Raw genomic sequence first — 23,315 nt, 5'->3', positions numbered from 1 at the left:
CATCCGCTGCCATCACCTCATGTTTCAGCATGATAATGCACAATAAACAGCCTGATCAACTCTATGTGAAGGGGATGTGTCATGCTGCATGAGGCAAATGATGGTCACACCAGATACTGACTGGTTTTCTGATCCACTCCCCTGCTTTTTTTTTTTTTTAAAGGTATCTGTGATCAACAGATTCATATCTGTATTCCCAGTCATGTGAAATCCATAGATTAGGACCTAATGAATTGATTTAATTTGACTGATTTCCTTATATGAACTGTAACTCAGTAAGATCTTTGAAATTGTTGCATGTTGCGTTTATATTTGTGTTAAGTGTATAACAAAGCCTTTCTATTGTAGGTGGAACATTGGGGCTGCTGGCTGGGCTCACCTGGCTCTACCTCCTTCCTGATTTTGTGGTGGGTAAAAATGGCTGCGGGGTTGACTGTGGGTCTATGTCCAGGACATAGTAAAACAAACACCCGGCTTTGGGCTACGCAATCAATGTCTCAGTGGTAAAGGTAATTTAAGGGCAGTGGTTCTGCCTGCAGGCTCCAGTCAACTGGCGTGCCTCCTACGGGTCGTTTCTAATGRGGAGCTAGATGAGCCGGGATGGAGCCCTGCCCTCACCACAAGGCCTGTGTCACATTTCAGACTAGACCGTGAAAGCTGCTTCAACCGCCTCGACTGGTGCTGACTCACTCGTACTGACACACACACAAACAAGTAGCGGTGCGTCCGTGATATATAGGCCTTAAGGCCAAGACAATAAGAAGACACAGTGGCAGAATAAATTGAAAGCAAATTGAATGTAACAAATAGTTACGTGACCTACAGCAAGTTAATGTTTCCGACATTTTCGGACTACTAAACAACTATTGATTTAGAACCACGGAGAGTTATCGCAAGTCGCAGAGAAAACAGGAACTGCCTCCACTATTCTAGTACCATTTCAACATCATCAAATCACCTATGCTTAGTCTAACACAGTGACATCTAAAAGATTCCAAAAACGATTTAGTCCAATCAACATAAGCTGAATATAATGTGGCTGTCCATGGSTCTGATTTGTGTGTGTTTGTGTGTGTGGTCATGCAAGCAGAAAAAAAAACATGTTGACTCACCCTACATGTAGAGAAACGCCAATGCCATCCTTCTCTCTCATGTTGACGAAACGATCTATCACTCTGTCATTCCCTACACGCTTCTAGTTTTGTTGTCCTAGGCTACCTGGCTAAAATGCTTGCTTTCATGGGCAAAGTTAGCTAGTTAACATTAGCCTTCTACATCTAGCTACATATTGAACTTCCATCCTCTCAGGCCAGGGGCGCAGTGTATAAATTAATGGTTGGATAAGAATTGCCGTTATAATCATTGGCCAGTACGGAGAATTAAGTAAAACCACAACACCAAATCCCTATCTCCATCCTTGGTAAATTCAGGAAAGGGCCACCGGAGGACAACAACACGCAACAATTCAAGTTGTTTCTGTCAGTGACGTATGCTCTCAATGCAATTTCATAGGAGACACCAAATCCAAACTGACTTCCCATAACACCGTTTTTTTGGTGCACCAGGCCCATTTACAGTTGAGCTCACCCAGTTCAGCTCAATGCTGATTGGCTATTATTTTATACTTTTTTAATCAAGGGAGGCAAAATGCTTGCTGGCTTCCCTTGCATTCAATACTACCGGCGGGCAAACAATGTCATACTCTTTTGGACCAGACAGCATCATACAGAGACAGAGGGGCACTGTTTCGCTCACTCGGATGCTTTCTCCAGTGAGATGCATTCAACCTCTTACGAATTTAAGAAAAATTATGAAACAGAGAGGCGAAAGATAAATACATATAAAATATTTTATCTTTTTTTCCTTGGTAATTTTTTGGGGAAGCCTGGCTTCTCTTAGCATCCATGAACACACACACACACACACACACCTTATATTCCAAAACTTGCTGAGACCACTGTGAATCTCTAAATACTAAAACACACCAAACACATCTGTGATTTAGTTTAGCCCAGTAAGCCCACCCCGATTCATTCTTGGGATTGGACATAATTGTCTCTTATTAGGTATAAAAACAAATGGGATTAACGGAGGTAATGCAATGTACTCACACAATTTAGCGAACAGGCCAACCATACTGTTTATAGCTTTGAACATGAGGTAATGAGCAGCATGCCAAGACTTGAGGGTGAACTATTTTCCTCACCCACTTTGCCAGTCATGTCCTTCTCACATTCTCTTCTTATAGAAGCAGTCTCAGCCCAGAGTAGGCCTCTTGCAGGTTTACATCTCACTGACTATACCTCATCTTTATGGCAGAGAGTGGACCAAATAAAACCTAGATAAATCTATCCTTGGCACCGGACAAAAGGAGAACTAGCATAGATCGAGTCAATCTTACATTCTCAAACAGCTCTTCAACAGAATTACACTTCAACCAGTTGAATCAAAAGATAGAGATTGAAAATAATATATTCAAAATAAAAGTGATGTTCCAGTGAAAATGCCTATTTTAAAACTGCAGCGTTTACACTGGCTGTCTCCTGGCTGTGTAATGTTAACAGTGTTTGGAACATCGTTCTAGTTAATGAGTGTATTTAAGCTGTGTTGGAGCGTGAGGCCTTTGACAGGCTACAGGTGTTAAAACTATGTACCGCAGCTGGAGAATCAAACGCACGGTTTATCAGACCTCTGCAGCAAACTCACCCCCCATTTTTATTACACAAGCTTTACCTCACACACACACACACAACTATCCTCACACAAAACAGGACCCATGTTCCATTCTCCTCTTTTACCCTGCTGCTACTCTCTGGTTATCTATCACTTTAACTCTACCTTCATGTACATATTACCGCAATTACCTCGACTAACCGGTGCCCCCACACATTGACTCTGTACTTGTACCCCCTGTATATAGCCTCGCTACTGTTACTTTACTGCTGCTCTTTAACTATTTTTTTATTTTATTCTTTATTTTTTTACTTACCTATTATCTACTTAACACTTTTTTTTCTTAAAACGGCATTGTTGGTTAAGGGCTTGTAAGTAAGCATTTGTAAATGTAACCGATGTGAAATGGCTAGCTAGTTAGCGGTGGTGCACGCTAGCAGCCTTTCAGTCGGTGACGTCACTTGCTCTGAGACCTTGAAGTAGTGGTTCCCCTTGCTCTGCAAGGGCCGCGGCCTTTGTGGAGCGATGGGTAACGACGCTTCGTGGGTAACTGTTGTTGATGTGTGCAGAGGGTCCCTGGGTCGGGGCGAGGGGACGCCATAAAGTAAGGTCTACACTGTTTGTATTCGGCGCATGTGACAAATAGAATTTGATTGCTGCTTAATTGGACACTGGGTTGGGGTTGTATTGTCATTAAACGAGCACTGATTACCTCTACAGTACTGATTGCCTAGTATTGTTTGTCAAAGACAGTGTGGCATCATTGGAGGAAAGGGCACTCACTGATCATTTAAAATGGGGTTTTGTATGAGAAATTATTCATATTCACATTGCCAATGGAAATATATGTACAACTTAGAAATTTACATATAAAAAAGGAGGTTACACCGCAGTATTTGTAGGCAACGCCAGCACAGAACATTTCATTTTTATATCATTGTGCCGCGACTGGCATACAGAAGTGTTCCAAAATGAAAGAGTTCATATCACACAAGTGTGTGTTTGTGTGAGTAGAAAATATAATTGATGCAGTATGTCATTATTTGAACTATATTTGATTGCTTGGATCGAACAAGTCCAGGTTTTCTTCAAATTTCCAAATGAATATAATGGAAGCTTCCTGACATCCAGGACCTATATGCTAGGCGGTCTCAGAGGAAGGCCCAAAATATTGTCAAAGACTCCATTCACCCTAGTCATACTGTTCTCTCTGCTACCGCACGGCAAGCGGTACCGGAACGCCAATTCTAGGACCAAAAGGCTCCTTAACAGCTTCCACCCCAAAGCCATAAGTCTGCTGAACAATTACATTGACCCCCCCTCCCACCCCCCTTTGTTTTTATACTGCTGCTACTCGATGTTTATTATCTATGCATAGACATGTTACAAATTACCTCAACTAACCTGTACCCCCACACATTGACTCGGTACCCTCTGTATATAGCCTCGTTATTGTAATGTAATTTTCTTGTGTTACTTCTTGATATTATTTCATTTATTTTTTCACTTTAGTTTATTTATTAAATATTTTCTAAACTCAATTTCTTGAACTGCATTGTTGGTTAAGGGCTTGTAAGTAAGCATTTCACGGTAAGGTCTACTACACCTGTTGTATTCGGCGCATGTGACAAATAACATTTGATTTGGGTTTAGTTTCTCTCCAAAACTCTTGAACGTTGTCCGTCCTTGGCCAGCTCTCCTGCTATCTCTCTCAGAATGACCTTCTTGATCCAAATCAGTCAGGTTTCAAGACTAGTCATTCAACTGAGAATGCTCTTCTCTTGTCACGGAGGCGCCGCACTGCTAAAGCTAACTCTCTCTCCTCTTGCTTCATCACTTCTAGACCTATTCGGCTGCCTTTGATACTGTGAACCATCAGATCTCCTCTCCCACCCTCTTCCGAGCTGGGCATCTCCGGCGCGGCCCAGCGTTGGATTGGTCCTACCTGACAGGTCGCTCCTACCAGGTGGCGTGGCGAGTAATCTGTCTCCGCCCACCACGTGCTCTCACCACTGTGTCCCCAGGGCTCTGTTCTAGGCCCTCTCCTATTCTCGCTATACCACCAATCACTTGGCTCTGTCATATCCTCACATGGTCTCTCCTATCATTGCTATGCAGACGACACACAATTAATCTTCTCCTTTCCCCCCTCTGATAACCAGGTGGTGAATCGCATCTCTGCATGTCTGGCAGACATATCAGTGTGGATGACGGATCACACCTCAAGCTGAACCTCGGCAAGACGGAGCTGCTCTTCCCCCGGGAAGGACTGCCCGTTCCATTATCTCGCCATCACGGTTGACAACTCCATTGTGTCCTCCTCCCAGATGCTAAAGAACCTTGGCGTGATCCTGGACAACACCCTGTCGTTCTCAACAACATCAAGGCGGTGAGTTCCTGTAGTTCATGCTCTACAACATTCGCAGAGTACGACCCTGCCTCACGCAGGAAGGCGCGCAGGTCCTAATCCAGCACTTTCATCTCCCTTGATTACTGCAACTCCTGTTGGCTGGCTCCTGGATCTCCGGCGCTCCCTGCTTGCCATTAAACCCCGTACAACTCATCCAGACCCGCAGCCGTCTGTGTTTCAACTTTCCAAGTTCTCTCACGTCACCCCGCTCCTCCGCTCTCTCCACTGGCTTCCAGTTGAAGCTCGCATCCGTTACAAGACCATGGTGCTTGCCTACGGAGCTGTGAGGGGAACGGCACCTCCGTACCTTCAGGCTCTGATCAGGCCCTACACCCAAACAAGGCACTGCGTTCATCCACCTCTGGCCTGCTCGCCTCCCTACCTCTGAGGAAGTACAGTTCCCGCTCAGCCCATCAAAACTGTTCGCTGCTCTGGCACCCCCATGGTGGAACAAACTCCTCCGACGCCAGGTCAGCGGAGTCAATCACCCACCTTCCGGAGACACCTGAACCCCACCTTTAAGGAATACTAGGATAGGATAAAGTAATCCTTCTAACCCCCCCCCCCCTTTTAAAGGAGTTAGATGCACTATTGTAAAGTGGTTGTTCCACTGGATATCATAAGGTGAATGCACCAATTTGTAAGTCGCTCTGGATAAGAGCGTCTGCTAAATGACTTAAATGTAAATGTAAAATGTTTACTGTGTTTGTCATATTCCACCTCGTTCTAAAATCTTTATTCCACTAAGATACAGGTTCATTATCTTCTCATTGTCTCACTTTCAAACGGTAGTAGTAAACACACCAGCCAACCATGTGGTCTTGATTAAACAGGTCCTATGTGGCCTTGGTCAGGATGACCCACTGTCGGGGGCATTTTTATTGCCCTCAGTGATGTGCACCTTCCAGCCTTGGATTGACCACAAAGATGGCAAGGTTACAGTCTGCATCCAGATGAGCACCAACAGATCTTGCTGACAAAAAAAACAGAGGACATGTATGATGAGCCCTGCAACTTCTAAACCACATGTGAAGAGGAACATGTAGTCTACATTATGCAGTCAAAAAAGGAAAAATAAATAAATCAGGCGTGTGGGTGAGACATAGATTGAAACAGTTGCAACCAATGTGGAAATGAGTGGAGATTGGTTGGCCACGTGTTACGGGTAAGGAGGCTCGCAAGACACTTTCTGTTCCTGCCACAGAGAACCCATGTGACAAGAGATGCCACATCTTCTAGCAGTCTCCTGTCAACAGTCTGAACCATATCTATACCTGCCACAGAGCTCCTAGTAAGACCAGCAGGAGAATAGCTGGATTTTAGTGCATTAAAATTGGCTGTTGGAATGGAAAGTTTCAGGGACAAGAAGGCTGAGATAGAAAGGAATCTTTACAGATGACACAACTGAGGAGGACGGCTTCCTGTTAAAACACTTACATGATACTAATAGGCCTACCTGTGGGGGACAATGTGCTCAGTTAATTTACCAAGTCATAGGCCTACTACACTTGAAGCTTCAAATACACACTTGAAGCTACCACTCACACTTGCATTTTCCTGTGGCACAGCATCCTACCATTATATAGGCACAGAATGGAGAGTGAACAATGGTGTGCACTCTTAGAATGTGCACTCGATCTAGAAGCGTTATTTATTTAAAAGCGTTATTCGGCTGTCCCCAAAGGATAACCCTTTTTGGTACCAGATAGAACCTGTTTTGCTTCCATGTAGACCCCTTTCTACAAAGTCTTACATGGAACTCAAATGGGTTCTACCTGTAACCAAAAAGGTTCTACCTGGAACCAAAATAGGTTATACTATGGGGACAGCCAAAGAAACCTTTTGGAACCCTTTTTTAAAAATATAAGCGTGTTTGTGTGTTTTAACAGGAAGAGGTCCTGTCTAAAACCTTATGTAGAAAGGAAGCCAAGCCTCAGTGTGTCTGCTAAATAAACACCTCAATGAATCAGGAGAACTTACTGGAGTCTATCTGAACTGGGGAAAACAGGAGAAGCAGAGAAAGAAGTATAACCTATTTTCATTGTGCCACTGTGCAAAAGAGGGAGGTCAAATACTTAATCCATAATAATCCTATTCATACAGAAATGATTCCAATTTTCAAATGATGTGATCTATCAATGACATTCTGTCAGTGTAGGCTGTAAATGTTTTTATTGTAGACAACAATAAATAATAGAGCATGACATGCAAATTGAATATGTAGCAAAATAACATAATATCAACAATTTAGGCCTATTGGGCACTAAAATAGAATTCTGGTTTAATTCAATTTACAATGGAAACCCTGACATCTTACCTGCTAACAAGAACGTCGGCAACAGAATGCAGTAGAGCAGTCCACATACCACCTGAAGCTCCATGAGCGCGCGTCCTAAATGCACTTCTTAACTCCAGTCTACAGTCCCGCTGACATTCCTCGACGGAACGTTAAATTCCACCCAATTAATTTTAATAAACCCAGTCGGCAAAAATTGTTCATGGTTTTCAAAGTGTCTTTTGAACCGATAAAATAATGCAGTGCGGTCATTCCACTAGGCAGACATATGACTTCCAAAACTAATATTTTTCAAGTTTCCTGAGTAGTGTACCAATGAAATCTATTGCGGTTCTTGTTCTGTAAATCCACAAGACATCTTCACCTCGCATTTCGGGGATATAAAGTGTATTCGCACGAAATTGTAAACAAAACTAACTACCAGCTCTCCCGTATTGAAACAACTCTCCTCTCTTGCCGCCCCTTGGACTGAATATTCCATGTAAAACAATATCTTCCTGGAAAAAGTGATTCACCAGTAGGCCTACTGAAACAGTTGAACTGTTCTTTCAATCGCTGTAAATCCAATTCACTCTCACTGGGTTGGCACTTCCTCAGAAATGTTTTTCTCTCTTCATAACCTAACTAACAATTTTAAGGTGTGTTTTCGAAAGCAACATGTCCACGAGGAAGACTATCTCACAACCATACCCAATTAATGTATGGTAATTTCGAAAGAAACGAATACATTTTCAGCCTATTCAACTATTCTATATCATAGTTAACGCATGTTTGAAGATCTCACTGTCAGCACCATCGCCTGCGATTTTCCTACTTGAAAGAGCACGTTGTCGTTTTGCGTTGACACATGACACTTACAAACTTTAGCCTATAGCAGGAAATTATAAGTGAAATGTTGCTATGTGACACTCATTCAGCAACATGCTAATAAATAGCCCTACCTTAATTGCGCAGTAAACCAGTAGTCTATGAATTTTGAGATTATACACCCGAAAACTCGTACTCTAATCTTTTGAAATAGTTTCACACTGCTGTAACCTGTTTGAAATTGACTACATCTTCTAAATAAATATTGTCTGGTAAATCATTAGCGTCCTCTAGCGGTACACCAAGCCCAACTCATCAGTGTTGCCAACTAATTTTCAGGGTAAGTTGCTAGAGGCAGGTTGATTTGTTGCTAAAAGTTGCTAAATGACGTTGTGATGTCATTGCGTGATATTACGTAAAACTGCGTCATTGCGTAGAATACACAATAACCTTACTCGAATTGACTGGCCATCTCTGCAAAAAATATGATTTGACATTTGTTCAGGTACAGACTCCCACTCTTTTCTGTACTTCTGGCTGTACAATTTTGATTGAAGTTGTAAGTTCTGTTCAAGAACTATATTCATTGGGTTTGGCTCGTCGAACCCGTGCTACTGCTGTTGCAGTCAGCCAACAATGATTTGCAATTTGCTGAAATTGCTGCTGGCCTGCTGTTGACGTCACTCACAATACACTTTTGCAGCCAGGCACGTGTGTTGTGACTGAGTGTGTGACAGAAAAAAAATAGTTTTTGTGTCATTTAGAGGGACAATGCGTGCATTTTTGCGTTTGAGTCACTTTTCAAAAGTTGCTAAAAGTTCCAAATAAATGTTTAAAAGTAGCTAAATTTGTAGCTAGGTGCTGTTTGAAAAAGAACTTGCCAGGGTAGTCTGAAAAGTTGCTATATCTAGCAACAAAATTGCTAAATTGGCATCACTGCAACTCATCACTCACACACAAACAATTTACAACATCAAGAAAACCCTCTTCAAATAATTTCCAATAAAAAAAGGGGAACCAGTCAGATAATCACACTAACTCATAGACATCCAGAATGCATTACCTACAATAATCTCAAAAGTACATGGCCAGATAGAAAACCATCACCAACTCAAATATAGAAATAACATAGCATTGACAATAAAAAAAWATATATTTTCTCTGCATGCAAATACAAATTATACATGAGGGATTGTAACATGTTGATTCAATGAAGGGATTCCATTAAACTGGTCATATTGTCAACAATGCAGAACGATGCATCATTCAGAAGCATACATCTATTTTCCATAAAATATAGGCCTATGTTTGAATTTTCAAACTAGTTTTCATTGGCAAGACAGATACATCGTTTTTATAAAAAGCAATTACCTTTGCACARGAAAGCACAGAATCCTACTCATTACTTCACGTGTTTAACCTACGTCACTTTTGTTTTTAGCCGATTTTGCCTTCGGCCAGAACCGAGCACCTGGCTCACGCGGTAATGTCTACAGCTTTTTTGTATTTTAGCTTATTCTAATTATTTTCCTAACCTTAACCTTAAATATCACAACCTTAAATATCACAACCTACTTTAATGCTGCGTAAATTATTCTAAACCAGCCCGGCCCAAATCAAATGCAATCAACGCTAATACGGGCATGAATAGAATTCCCTCAATCCCAAAACAGTTTCTAAACGACATACTGTACCGTCTTTTATACCGCCTTATTACAACTGATTCGTTCAAAAAAAAAGTTGATATCCTATGCACTGGCCAATCATTAAACAAATCTCTTTGAAACAGGGCGGGAGAAGGGTGTGGCTTTTATGAAGGTCACGTGTCCATTTCGCGCGAAAATGTGTTGCATGTTCAGGTCATAGCGACTTTGAGCAAGCCTTCATATATACCTCGGTGGCTCAAACTGCTGAGTTTACATTTATTTATCGTTTGGCCAGTCGCCTTTCCTGACCAGAAGAGAATTGTGTGGTTCTAGATTGACATCATTATGTCTCAAGCGCGGCTCACCGATTTCTACGTCAAGAGAAAGAAAGATGCTAGTGGGGCTGCGCATGGTGATGGCAATAAAACGCAAGTTGTGGACACTGTAACAAGTAAGCCATGCTCAAGATCAACTCGGTCGAAAAGCAAGAATGCGGCACCAACAACAAAGGTTATGATAAAGACTTCAAAATCAACATGTTCTGAAAACAGTGTACAAGATGAGTTTTGGAGGGTTATTGACGAGGCGACTTCGGTCGATAAGGTGGAGAGCGTGTCTGTTGTGTTGGCGAGGACCGACTCGGAAAAAGAAACACTTTTCTCTAGCCCTCGAACTCCCAAGAGGACCTTTACAGAAGCTGAATTCGATCTTGGATCAGCTGTATTTTCAACCACTTCTGAACATAGCACAGCAAAGAAGCGTTTTCGGATCGAGGCAAATAAACACGCCATCGCTGCAGGAACAAGTCCTGAGCCGGTTAAAGTTGTAAAGAAGTCGGTCAGGAAGAAATTGATTCTCGCCAAAGACGACGAACAGGTAATGTTGGCTTAATAATGGCGCATTTTCGTAGGCCGCCATGGCTTGTTGGCCAAAGCCTATGGAGTCATTTCATATTTATTTTTTAAGCTGCGTAAATGAAGGTCTGTGTGGTAAACACAGACGTAGGAGATCTTGTAACTAACTACGTGTTCTTCTAAGACGATCACCAACTAAAGTCACTTTCATGTAGGCTAAGCAAAACAAGCACAGGCTTAAAAGGTAATGTTGGCTTATGACTTTAATATCAATCAGTTAACACATTTACAGCTTTTATTGCTATAATAACCTAGCAAGTCTGGTCCAGAATGGCTAGCTAGCTAGACACAACAAAAGACCTCACATAGACAATGTTTGGCTAAAGAATTTGAAGACAAATTGGGAAGGGGGCTGAATATTTATAAGTCACAACTGAATACTTTTTTATTTATTTTTTTACCAGGCAACCCACCATCTGGCTAAAGATGTCCCGCAGGTACCCTATCCACTACCTGTTGATAAAGAATCAAAGAATTTAGTCAATCGCAGTGCCAACAATTCTCCAACGCGCAAACCACTTGTTAAGGGCAGCACAAAACCAAAAGAGGGGCACAAGGTACAGTATTGTTTGTGGCATGCTTTCACCTTTGCTCTTCTGTTATGTCTGTTATGTCTACACACCTGGCCACAATTAAATTCTCTGAGAATGTTTCATTTTATCTAATCAAGTTACTCTTTAGTCATACCATAATGGACAGCATCCTCACAAATGTTTCAGTGGCATTGTCTTTCTACCACATCAGACTTTCTCCAAAGAGGATGTTGTGGCCCTCAAGTTCCGCCTTCAGAGGATCAAGGGCCAGACACGGAAAGCTGAGAACCTGCCCTCTACGGCCCCTGAGTCTACTGCTACTGCCCCAGACATGAAGACTAAGCTAGCCTGTGTCAAAGAGCTTGCTGCTAAGGCACAACACCGGAAGGAGGAGAGGTTGGCAGAGGCCAGATCTACTGAAGAAAATAATCGGCCACAAACCGAGGATGGGTGAGGATGAAACAAGTGTTTCAATTTTAGACATCCTTAAATTCAGCCAGGGTGGGTGAAGCTCAAAATAGTGATATTTAATGCAAATGGCAGAACTGCCACCTTTTTAGGGGTCTTTGTTGGGAAACGGTGTTATTTGAAGAGGCTTTTATAGTGGCTTTGATTATAACTAATCCTTTGTCCTGATCTGTAATATGCTCTTTTTCAGAGATAAGCTCCCAGCCTATCAGCGGTACCATACTCTTGCCCAGGATGTTCCCCCTGGCCTCACCCTGCCCTTCAAGTACAAACTGCTTGCTGGAATGTTCCGTAGCATGGACACCATAGTGGGAATGCTCTTCAACCGCTCAGAGACGGTTACCTTTGCCAAAGTGAAGCAGGGTGTCCAGGACATGATGCACAAGTATGGTGCAAACTATAATTATCTAATTGGATGATAAGTAGAAATCCATGGGAAGGAGCAGCAGAAATATTAATTACTTTTTATTTTATTTCACAGGCGTTTTGAGGAGACCCATGTGGGACAGATTAAGACAGTCTATCCTACTGCCTACCATTTCCGCCAGGAGAGAAACATTCCTACCTTCAGTGCTACAGTGAAGAAGTCTAGCTACCAGCTCACAGTGGAGCCTGTCATTGAAGCTGGTGAGGGGGAGGTCTCATGATGCTTTGTATTCTTTCAACACAATAAGTGTATTTAAATAACTGTTGATATGACTTTCTCCTAATGTCTGTTTTTGTTCCTCAGATAAGAGCAAGGCAGTGCTGGCTGCTTCCCGCCTGTTAGAGAGGAGACGTATCTTCCATCAAAACCTAATCAGCATTGTGAAAGGGCATCACAAGGTAGGCACCATTTTATAAGAGAATATTCTCTAACTGTATACTTTGAGTTGACCCGACTTGGTAACCAATCTGTATATGTTGACTTTAGGCGTTCCTTGCCAAGTTGAATCCTCCTATTAGAGTCCCAGATGACAAGCTTACCCGCTGGCACCCTCGCTTCAATGTGGATGAGGTGCCCAATGTCCTGCCCGGTGAGCTGCCCCAGCCCCCACAGGGAGCTGAGAAGCTAACCACTGCCCAGGAGGTTCTGGACAAGGCCCGCTCCATGATGAAACCCCTAAGGTACTTACTGACTGGTCTGTCCTGCATTCTCCTCCACACATCCAACCCTTACACACACAACGCTGCTGTTTTGTCTACATAACATCAACTGTGACCAACACTAATTCTAATCAAATTTTATTAGTCACGTGCTGAATACAACCATGAAATGCTTTCTTACGAGCCCCTAACCAACAGTGCAGTTAAAAATTAAATTAAAAATACGGATAAGAGAAAAGTAACAAGTATTAACGAGCAACAGTAAAAAAAAAAAATATATATATATATATATATGTATATAAGGGAGGTGCCAGTACAGAGTCAATGTGCGGGGCACCGTTAGTTGAGGTAGTATTACATGTAGGTAGAGCTATTAAGTGACTATGCATAGATGACAGAGACTGGCAGTGGTGTGGAGGGGGAACAATGCAAATAGTCTGGGTAGCCATTTGATTAGATGTTCAAAAGTCCAATGGTTTGGGGGTAGAAGCTGTTTAGAAGCCTCTTGGACCTAGACATGGCGCTCCGGTACCGCTTGCTGTGCAGTAGCGAGAGGACAGTCTGACTAGGGTGGCTGGAGTCTTTGACAATATTTAGGGCCTTTCACTGACACCGCCTGGTTAGAGGTCCTGGATGGCAGGAAGCGTGGCCCCAGTGATGTACTGGGCCGTTCACACTACCCTCTGTAGTGCCTTGCGGTCGGAGGCCGAGCAGTTGTTGCTATCCACTTTATATTTGTAAACGTCATACTGGAATGGCATATTCATCACTTATATGGTATATCCTATTGTGTACTCCTACTTATTATATTGCACTGTTGCGGGAGCTTGCAAGTAAGCATTTCGCTGCATGTTTTATACTTTCTGCGTACGTGCTGAATAAACCTTGATTTGATTGGCTTTAGTTTAAAGGGCATTCAATTGCATTGTTTGTATTAACCATTTTGCTGTTTGCAGATGGAGAAAGCGCTGGCCAACATGGCTCTGAAGACTGCAGAGATGGTCTGTGTAAAAGAGCAAGAGCCTGTTCCACAAACTCCTGTGGCTCCTGCTGAAACTCACAGTGCCCTCAAAGGGGTGTCTCAGTCCCTGCTGGAGAGGGTAGGTCACCCTGCTGTTTCACAAGTGATAAAATGTGTTACGTAGTGCAGTGAGGACTGGGACTGACACCTCTTTTGTTATGATCCGAGCAAAGGAGGCTCAGAAGCTCCAAGCTGCCATGACCCGAACCCTCAGCAGGAGGAGCGCCTTGTGATGATGTCACGGCTGGGAGAGCTGGCTCGGATCTGCGTAACGTCTTTGTGGCAGAGAAGAAACCAGCACTGATCATGGAGGTGGCCTGTAACCGGATGGTCTCTTAGTTACCGCTCTGCCCTGAAGCACGGTGAGGTCTATCTGAAGAAATGCCTGATATGAAATCCTATATATTTTTTACTTTTAAAAAATCCCTTGGTTTTCATTGTCGTAGTTCTGACATTGACTGACATTTTTAGGTGATATGGAGCTGCACCTTCGTCTGCTGGCAGAACTGACTCCTGACTGGCTTACAATTCACACAATTAGAAAGGACTTCTATCTCAAGTTGATCAAGACCATGGACCTGAATGTGGTACTGGAGAAACTGAAGCAGAAGACCAAAGAGGAAGAAAGGCTTTGAAACTGCTATGATTTTCAAAGTGTAATTTGAGTAGACATATTGGCCTTTGGGTATATAATGCCATTTGTGACTTAAGTATTTTAGTGATTGGACAATGCAGGGATGGTTTGTTTACCTTTTTTAAAGCAAGTTAAACTACTTTTACCAATTCAATAAGCTTGCATTTTTTTTGTTCAATAATTGACTCATTTTGTGGGTGGTTTTAGTTGTGGGAGACTGTTTCTGGTGGATTAGGTAGTAATTCTACTGACACCGTTGTCCTATTTTTGTAATAAAAGCTTTCTAGTTCAGACTTAATATACTTGCCCTGTTAAGGTGTATTACATACACACTAGCATTGGAGTAAATAGATTTTAACCCTTGACAAACTGCCTTTAGTTTTTGCTTGCACACAGATTTCCATCAAGCAGGTTCTTGTTCTATGTAGTGCACAATGAACCAGCCATGGTGAACCAAGTATATTGACAAAATTACTGCCTCATACAATTGCACCATACAGTAATTAATTACCAAAAGGCACCTTTTAGACATTGATACTTAATGCATATATATTGGGGCTAGCACACAACTGACAGTTATGGAGGAAGACTAATGAAACCATAAAAGCAAAACAGCACATTGGGTACACTTAAGATCTATTATATTGACAAGATGGCTGACTGCTCTAACAATGGAAATGTCCTCTGACTGAAGCCAGATACGTGTGCATAACTAAGTTGTTTTTCTCAGTTGTAATGCCACATTTTATTTAACCCTTATTTTGTGTTCGTAGCCAATGTACCTATTCTCATTTACAGCTGTTACAAGGGAAAGATTGAGCCAATTGGAAGCTGGGGATTAGGTGTTTATTTAACTAGGCAAGTCAGTTAAGAACAAATTCTTATTTTCAATGACGGCCTAGGAACAGTGGGTTAACTGCCTTGTTCAGGGGCAGAACGACAGATTTGTACCTTGTCAGCTCGTATGTGGGCCAGATTGGGAATTTAGCCAGGACACAGGTTAATACCCCTACTCTCATGATAAGTGCCATGGGTTCTTCAGTGACGAGTCAGGACACCTGTTTAACATCCCATGCGAAAGACTGCACCCTACACAAGGGCAATGTCCCCAATCACTGCCCTGGAACTTTAGGATATTTTTTAAGATCAGAGGAAAGAGTGCCTTCTACTGGCATTCCAACAACACTTCCAGCAGCATCTGGTCATCCAACCAGGACCAACCCTGCATAGCTTCAGCGGCAAGCCAGCAGTGGGACGCTGGGTGGTATGCTGCTGGCACTTCCTTTTGGATTTTATTTTTACAACTAATCTACACATTGTAGAGGGCGGTATTTTGAACCAACGTAAGAATAAGTGGCTTTGTTGAATTACGTGAGGCTTCTTTGATGACAGAGTTCCATACAAAGGGCTCATCTCATGTGGACTGGTTTTGGCAAGAGTAAATCCTCTCGATTCGCCTCTTTCTATGGTACACTTCCTGCTTTCGCCAGTTCACGCATTATGCCGTCATTGACTTGAATATGGACGCCCATTCTATTTATATGGCGGCACATGCAGTCAGGAGCGGAGGAGAGGAGAAAACACAAAAAAACTAAAAGAAAATGGTAGTTGCTGCTATTCAAACTGTTATTACAGTGACCGTGGTCATTTGGCTGGCCAAATAGTCTTCCAAAATTCCATGACCATCACAGCCATACTATGTACACTTAGAAAGTTAATGCCATTTGCTTTATAGTGCATAGGTAAACTTTCCAAAGCATGCCTATGTAAAAATGGTCTCCATTACAGTTGAGTGGAATATTTTGAATTGTTTTGACCTCAATACTGCACCAGGGAGAAGAGGGTATTTGGCTTCAGCTTTTCAACCCCGTTGAGCTCAATGACCACCATGCAGCCCATTACCTCTGTATTCTGTTTCTTCATGAGCTCACAGGCAGCATACAGGGTTCCTGACAAACAGTAGAGAAAGTTACTGAGTAATATGGAGGCATTATCATCGACACTGGCCTCGAAAACAAAGACGAGTAATGCCAATGAAACACTGTTCCCTTAGTTAAATCAATATATATTTTTATCTGTCATACTGTCCACTCATTTGTACAAAATACACCCAATGAACAGTGAAATGCCTTACCTCCAGTGGCTAGTAGATCATCGATGAGAAGCACTTTCTGTTCTGGAGCCACTGCATCCACCTGGATCTCAACCTCAGCCTGATAAAGAATATTAATTGAAAAGGAAAAAAATAATAGGTTCCAATCCATATGTACTTTTCAGAGGCTTGGAGCTGTGATATGAAAGGACAGAAAGGTGTAGGAGGTAATACAGCTGTCATCACCAGCCAATTTCACCTCTCCATACTCCAGTTTGTATGCCACAGACACTGTAGGCCCTGGGAGCTTTCCCTTCTTCCGGACCAGCACAAATCCCACTCCTAACCTCTGGGCTAGAAGGGGTCCGAAGAGAAATCCCCGAGCATCCAGACCTACAGGACATATATCCCGCTGTTAGAACACAGTGATCATCCATGGTGTTGAAGGAAATATGTGGTTAAAAGACAGGTGCAGCTGTAACCTTCAATGAGCTCAGAATTGCATAATTCCCAGACAGCAAGAGAACTGGGGAGCTGCATGGTGTCCTCAGTGACACATGCGCCAGTCCCATTGCTTCTCATGTTAATGTTCCTCAGGAGCTGCATATGACAGTGACAAGGACTGCTTTTACACAGACAGCCCAATTCTGATATTTTATCCACCAATTGGTCTTTTGACCAATCACATCAGATCTTTCTCAGAGCTGATCTGATTGGCCAAAAGACCAAATTGGGCTGCCTGTCTAAACGCAGCCATGGGGATGACTCACCGACAATCAGTTCTACTTGGGGATGAGTCTGCCTCACATGTTCCTCAAAAAGATCGATGACTGCCGTCAATGCACCCGGGTCTTTAAGAATTGGACAGATGTCTCTGTGTGACACACAAAAACACATCATTCACATTTGCTGTTGAAATAAATATTCTAACTAGCTATCTCGTAAAATGTATCTTCTATCGAGCATTTCAACATAGCTAGCTAGCTACTACAAAATAGTATTACACGCATGCACGTTATTTTGAATAGAAAGCTAGCATTGCAAAGATGGCTAGCTATCTAACTCAGCACATGAATGTAACGCTAGCTAGCTAGGTTTATCGCGATAATCTATCATTCACTACCTAACAGTTACCTGAAAAGTATTCCTTTGCTTGGGAAATCAGGAAAACATTTTATGTGTTTGGTGACCAAATCTAACTTTGCTTCTCTCGTGTGGACTGCCATTGCTAGCTGAGCGTTAACTTCATGTGGAATCGTCTGTGTGGACTTTGAGGCAAAAGGTCAGATGCCGGTAGTCATGCGACAAAATCCGGGTCGTCACTAGTTACCACAGCCACAAAGTCAGAAACTCAGCCTATTTGTACAATGTATCTTCTTAAAATCAGACGTTGAACGTAACTACACTGCTGACCGTATGCCTAACCTTAAATTAAAAGCAAATTGTAGATATGCTATCTAGTGGAAACCCCAAACCCGTGCTGTTCGTTGACTTCGAGACATCGATTGGGTATTCCCTAGATTCCCCAGCCACAAAGTCAGAATAAACTGCCTTTATCGTAAAAATGTATGACAACAAAAATGAGCTTTTTGGTCGTCATTTAAGGTTAGGGTTAGACATACGGTTAGCAGTGTGGTTAAGGTTAGGTTTAACATTTAAAAAAAATATATATATATAGACTGTAGAAATAGGCGGGATTTAGCTATAATATAATTGTCATCAATAATAATTATATGAATATTCCTCTCATAATAGTGAGAGGAATGCCGAGGCGTCACCCAAGTAGGTGCTTCACAGAGTGGAAGAGAATTCCAGTGGCTATAAAAATCGGTCTGATTCCGACTTGCCCTGTACAAGATCATCAGCAGACTTCATCACCATCATTTACCATCGTCTGACCAGTTCCCTCCGCTCAAGCCACGAACCGATGACCCTCTCCCGATTTCTATTATAAAAAGCGCTCGAAGTTGAATAAATTACTATTATTATGACTTTGTGACTGTGGAAACAAGTGACGACCCATCGATTGACGCAGAAATCTTCAATCTGCCGCCCACTAGAAAACATCTGTCAAGAACATTTTGAAAAACAACGTGGCATAAAAATGAAACATTGTTTTATTCTAGTTAAAACAGCTTGTTGTTGTTGTTGTTGCCCTATTTCAATGTCTTCCACAATAGTGCATAAGTAAGTAAAGAGAGAGAAAACATATACAGAGATGGCATCATAAAAAAAGCAGTTGCAAATCAGCTTCATTCTATTAATAATCATATGGTACACAGACAGCATTCGTCCCATTGTTAATGTCCTTCATTCAAACCATATGTTGTTCTGTTTCAACATTACAAGTTAAAAACGAATAGAAATTCAAGTTGAATTCCTGAAAATTGCTCTTCATCAAGGCAGCATCTTCGCTGACATCCTCCCTCTTCCCAGGGTGGCGCTGAAACAGATAGCTAATGCGGCCAGTCACACTTCCACGGCTGTGACTTGGGTGCTTTAAGGCATTTCCTAACTTTTCACATCCTGGAGGTGCCTGTTCTGTCAATGAAAGAAACCACAGAAAACATTCTTACACATTCATTCACTTGAGCTGAACATTATTACAATTATGTTCTCCAAGGAAACCACATGGGGGAGCTGCTGCTACACTAGTGATACACAGATCTCAGAATCATGGACAAACTGCTTCAGCAATGAGCATACAAAGCAATGTTCCTTTTTAGCTGTTTTGTAAAAACGAAAACCAATGAGACAGACACTCCCTATTTTTTACAAAAGCAGCTAAAACCCACAGGAACAGTTGCTGAGACAAAAGGTCCAAGAATCACACTGCTGTGTTTTTCCACAAATAACAATAAGATAGTCTATTATTTTACAAACAAAGGGAAAGAAAATAGCTCTGGTAAACAAATCTGAAATTGTGCCCACATAGTTTACTGAAAGCATTCAGCATTATAAAAAGATAAAGGAAATGAGAAAATGCGTCCCTACAGCAAGATCTTAATCAATTTATTTTCTAAAATAATTTTCTTTGTGAAAGAACACACAAGTCAGAGATGTTAACACTGGAAACAAAAGCCACAGAACAATACTATGAAACAAAATGTATTATATCAAACAAGTTAAAGGAGGCTACATGGGAAATGGACATTCTGTGTAGTATTGATCTTACCATGACAGCCATGTCACACATATTGAGCTGGGGCACACCTGGTACCAAACCCTTCTTATGCTTCTCCACCACTGCTGTGATCCGACTCAGTACATCCCAGTACTCCTTAGTCACAACACTGCAGAGAAACACACAGACGTAAGTAGTTGTGCAAAACACTCACCACACATACAAACATACCATTCAGTCAATATTGGCATGTGGTCACACCATCCAGAATAACAACAGCACAGTAAAGGCATACGGCTACATCTTGTATTCACACACTAACACAGACTCACCTAAAATGTCTGAACAGATGCATGAGGCTCTCCAATCAGAGCTTGGTCAAGGACAAACACTCAGGTTTTCACCTTCTCCCACACACAAACAACACACCACACACACAACACACCAATGGCGTGGTTATACAATTTAACATAGAGAATAGATGTCAGTCACAGCACATAGACAGATGACAGAAGGTCACTGCTCACACAAATGCACATTCACACACAAACACAGCAGGCCTACAATATAGATCAGTGTAAAACAATCTCTGAATGATTAGTAAAACATTTTTCATAAATCAGTTTCATAAATCTGCAGCTGTCTTCCATGTGCTGTACAGCCTAAAATGACTATCTATTATCATTGTATGACACCTGCCTGCCTTTAAACAACTGATATAATCCATAGCGAATGGACACTAATGACTGAAACGCTAGTTTAAAGCCGACAAGCTTAACTCATACGAGAGCCTTTTGACAGCAAACACACCTACCAATTCATGCACAGGCGTATACACGCACACACACACACTGCCCCTTCGGGGCTGCCCTCAGCAGGATGGGCCATGTTTCCTATCCCCTGTCTCTCAATTATTCTTGTTGGACACGGCGGAGCACCTCTGTGCATTATTATATTCAGTGTGTAAAACGCAGAGGCCCTGAAGTGTTTCAAAGGAACACTGCTCTGTCTGCTCTCAATAGAACCTGTAGGGTTAATGGGCTCTCTGTGTTTGGGGGGAGTGGGCGGTTGGTGGCGCGACACGTGGATAGACAAATATCACCAGTGCAATTACACCCATAATACAGTCGCAAGCAGCACCTGTGCCAGCCCCGTCCCCCCCGGCCCTCCCCAAAGCCAGCTCTCTGATTGGCCCCTGGGGAGGGTGTGCGTGAGGTGAAGTGTCAATTAGTGTAATAACCCCAGGCCCTGTCCGGCTCACACCGCCCCTCCACCCCCCCTTCGCCTCCCAGAGGGCAGTGGGGCTTCCGCCACACAATAGCACCTGCTCCCCCCCTCCCTCAGCCTGTGCTAGTCCTATWTTCACACCCTCTGCTCTCCCATCATCACTACTCTACTGCTCCAGTGTTCCCCCACCCCAACTCATCCTTTAGGTCCTTAACCAGGCCATGGCGGTCTAAACTTACCATCTGCTCTCCGCCTTGGCTTGCTAGTTATTTCTTATGGTTGTGTGGTGACGCAATACGGTGCAATGACCCAGAATCACAACATACCACGGCCTTGATCATATTTTTAATGAGTTAAGGTTTCTATAGAAACAAGTGTTTCATTTCAGACAAAATGTTACTATGTATGTATTTGAAATCACAAATTCTGCTTCATGGACCAAAGACAATATCTTGATCAAAATGATGAAGATTTCATTACCATCCTATCCGTTTCTCTGCTCTGTATTGATCACTGTGATTCGTTTTCAGATAACTTCTGAAGCTGCTTTATCTCACTAAATATTAGAACCATACATCAGAGCCAGACCAAACGCCATGTGCAACACAGGCGGCTGGTGGCACCTTAATTGGGGAGAACGGGCAAATAGTAATGGCTGGAACGGAATCATGGAATGGTATCAAACACATGGTGGTTTCCATGCTTTTGATTCCATTCCATTTACTCCATTCCAGACATTATTATGAGCTGTTCCTCCTCAGCAGCTTCGTGTGGTGTGCAAAGTGTACACTCAGCCCTTTTTGATTTAAGACTATTCTTTGTCTATGCATTGAGCACCCTAACCCTAAAAATATATAGATAAAAACATGTTTATTTCTCCCCTCAAATAAAGAAAACTCCAGTCAGCACAGCCTCATTATCATTACTATAACCCTTAGCTCACTGGTGTTAAAGCAAAAACTGGAATAATAATAACGTGGATGCAAATGAACTCTTTTGATTTATAATGCATGACACCCAGGGGGAAGGCGGCATTGCTCAGGTGTGTCACTACACTCTGATTAGTGATTCATAACCCCACTGGTAGAGTGAACACACACACACGCAGGCAGGCAGGCATCAAGCAGAGGGAATTGAAGAGACAATCAAATACCTCAGCCCTTTCTCCTCCTCCTGTGGAAATTGAGCAATTCGGTGAAGACTATTGATTGGGGGCTGAAGTGGTTGTCGGCAGCAGATGAGGCCAGAGTGTGTAGGGCTGCCTGCTACATTAGCCCGAGGCAGGCTGGGACTTAAGTGCTCAGCACAGGGTGACGAGGGCCCAGGGGAAGTGAGCCGGAGCAGCAGGAGGCAGGGCTAAGTCCAGTCCCACTGGGACACAGGCAGGGAGAACTGGGCTGTCTTACTATACACTGGACCCAGTCAGCCACACCTTCCCACTGATCTATTAACCACAGGAGGAGTCATCTACCACACCAATAGAAGAGGACCAATAACAACAATTTCATGTGCTCATGTACAGTCTGAAAACGCTTACTCGTAAATTCACTGACAATCGGAAATAAATGTTTGATCTAAATGTCTCACAGCGGTAGAATGTTGATCTCTGTGTGATTGTCTTCTTACTGTACATCAATGAGAAACACAAAATATGAAATATCCTAACTCAGATATGAATGGAAAAGCATCTTCTGTATCCCCCTGGATTCCTGCAGCAGGTCTCTAGTGAGTGTGTCCATGTATCCTAAGAGGCTGGGACAGTGGAGCGACTGCCTGGGCAGCGTGTGTTACTGCTGTAGTATCAGCCTGCCACACAACTGAAGGTATGTGTGCAGACAGGCCCTACATCATCTTAAGTGGCTCTTTAGGTGCAGACAGAGATTAATGATGGCCAGCCGGTCCAGCTGGGTGCCCAAGGAGCACATGGCCAGCAGCCTGCCTGACACACAGACAGGAGAGGGAAACAGAGAGAGGGAGGAGATGGGAGGGAGGGCAGTAGGGGTGGAGGGTGGCTGGGTATCATTACTGGGGCTGGAGAGATGGGGCTGGAATATTGTGACCTCACAGACCACCCCAATGACCCCCACCCACTTGGAGAGGGGAGAGGGGACGCAGGGTCCTCTCTCCAGGTACCAAACCAGCTCCTCCTCTCCATAAGTCTGGGACACGGCCAAATAAACGCTTCAACACATTCAACACAACACTGCTATAGATTTTTCTGTTTTTAATTATGCAGAATGAATAGAAGAGAGCAGAGATGAGATGGGCTGATCAAAAACAACATGAATGTTTAATTATTCCATCTCCCTTCAAGTGAAAAAAGGAGTGTGGGGGAGATTAGGAGGAGAGAGTGATAAAGTGAGAGAGGAAGAGAGAGAGAGAGA

The 23,315-nt window shown here is 42.8% G+C and overlaps 3 protein-coding genes across 4 annotated transcripts in view; 1 reads left to right on the top strand and 2 right to left on the bottom strand.

The window, feature by feature from the left end:
- The window catches only part of LOC112070101 (piezo-type mechanosensitive ion channel component 1-like), a 56,094-nt gene extending 38,218 nt beyond the window's left edge, over window positions 1–17,876 (bottom strand). The window contains exons 1-5 of one of the 2 annotated variants that reach the window (XR_011475519.1): window positions 17,715–17,876; window positions 17,351–17,454; window positions 16,840–16,973; window positions 16,623–16,701; window positions 16,391–16,437 (exon numbers count right to left, since the gene is read on the bottom strand). Coding sequence is in view for 1 of the 2 variants with exons in the window: in XM_024137514.2 (XP_023993282.1) it covers window positions 7,401–7,464 (64 nt within the window). In the remaining variant the exon portion in view is untranslated. Of the gene's footprint in view, window positions 1–7,400; window positions 10,024–16,390; window positions 16,438–16,622; window positions 16,702–16,839; window positions 16,974–17,350; window positions 17,455–17,714 lie in introns of those variants that run through there. The other variant, XM_024137514.2, reaches the window with a different exon arrangement.
- Window positions 10,041–14,782, top strand: cdt1 (chromatin licensing and DNA replication factor 1). The gene is given in 13 exon segments (XM_070438837.1): window positions 10,041–10,708; window positions 11,151–11,303; window positions 11,491–11,729; window positions 11,938–12,132; window positions 12,229–12,374; window positions 12,478–12,572; window positions 12,661–12,848; window positions 13,786–13,937; window positions 14,023–14,055; window positions 14,058–14,114; window positions 14,117–14,190; window positions 14,192–14,216; window positions 14,326–14,782. Coding segments are annotated over 13 exon segments (2,052 nt in total). The 5' UTR covers window positions 10,041–10,177; the 3' UTR covers window positions 14,490–14,782.
- An 803-nt stretch (window positions 17,877–18,679) lies between the features above and the next one.
- The window catches only part of LOC111969099 (N-acetylgalactosamine-6-sulfatase), a 22,537-nt gene continuing 17,901 nt past the window's right edge, over window positions 18,680–23,315 (bottom strand). Inside the window, 3 exon segments of the mRNA XM_024137512.2 lie at window positions 18,680–19,089; window positions 19,092–19,116; window positions 19,756–19,873. Of these exon segments, the coding sequence (XP_023993280.1) occupies window positions 19,037–19,089; window positions 19,092–19,116; window positions 19,756–19,873 (196 nt within the window). The 3' untranslated portion in view covers window positions 18,680–19,036.

The sequence above is a fragment of the Salvelinus sp. IW2-2015 genome, unplaced genomic scaffold (assembly GCF_002910315.2).
Source record: "Salvelinus sp. IW2-2015 unplaced genomic scaffold, ASM291031v2 Un_scaffold1218, whole genome shotgun sequence".
NCBI classification, from domain to species: Eukaryota; Metazoa; Chordata; class Actinopteri; order Salmoniformes; family Salmonidae; genus Salvelinus; species Salvelinus sp. IW2-2015.
Note: the sequence above shows the minus strand (reverse complement) of the source record. Positions and strands in the feature narration are given on the sequence as shown.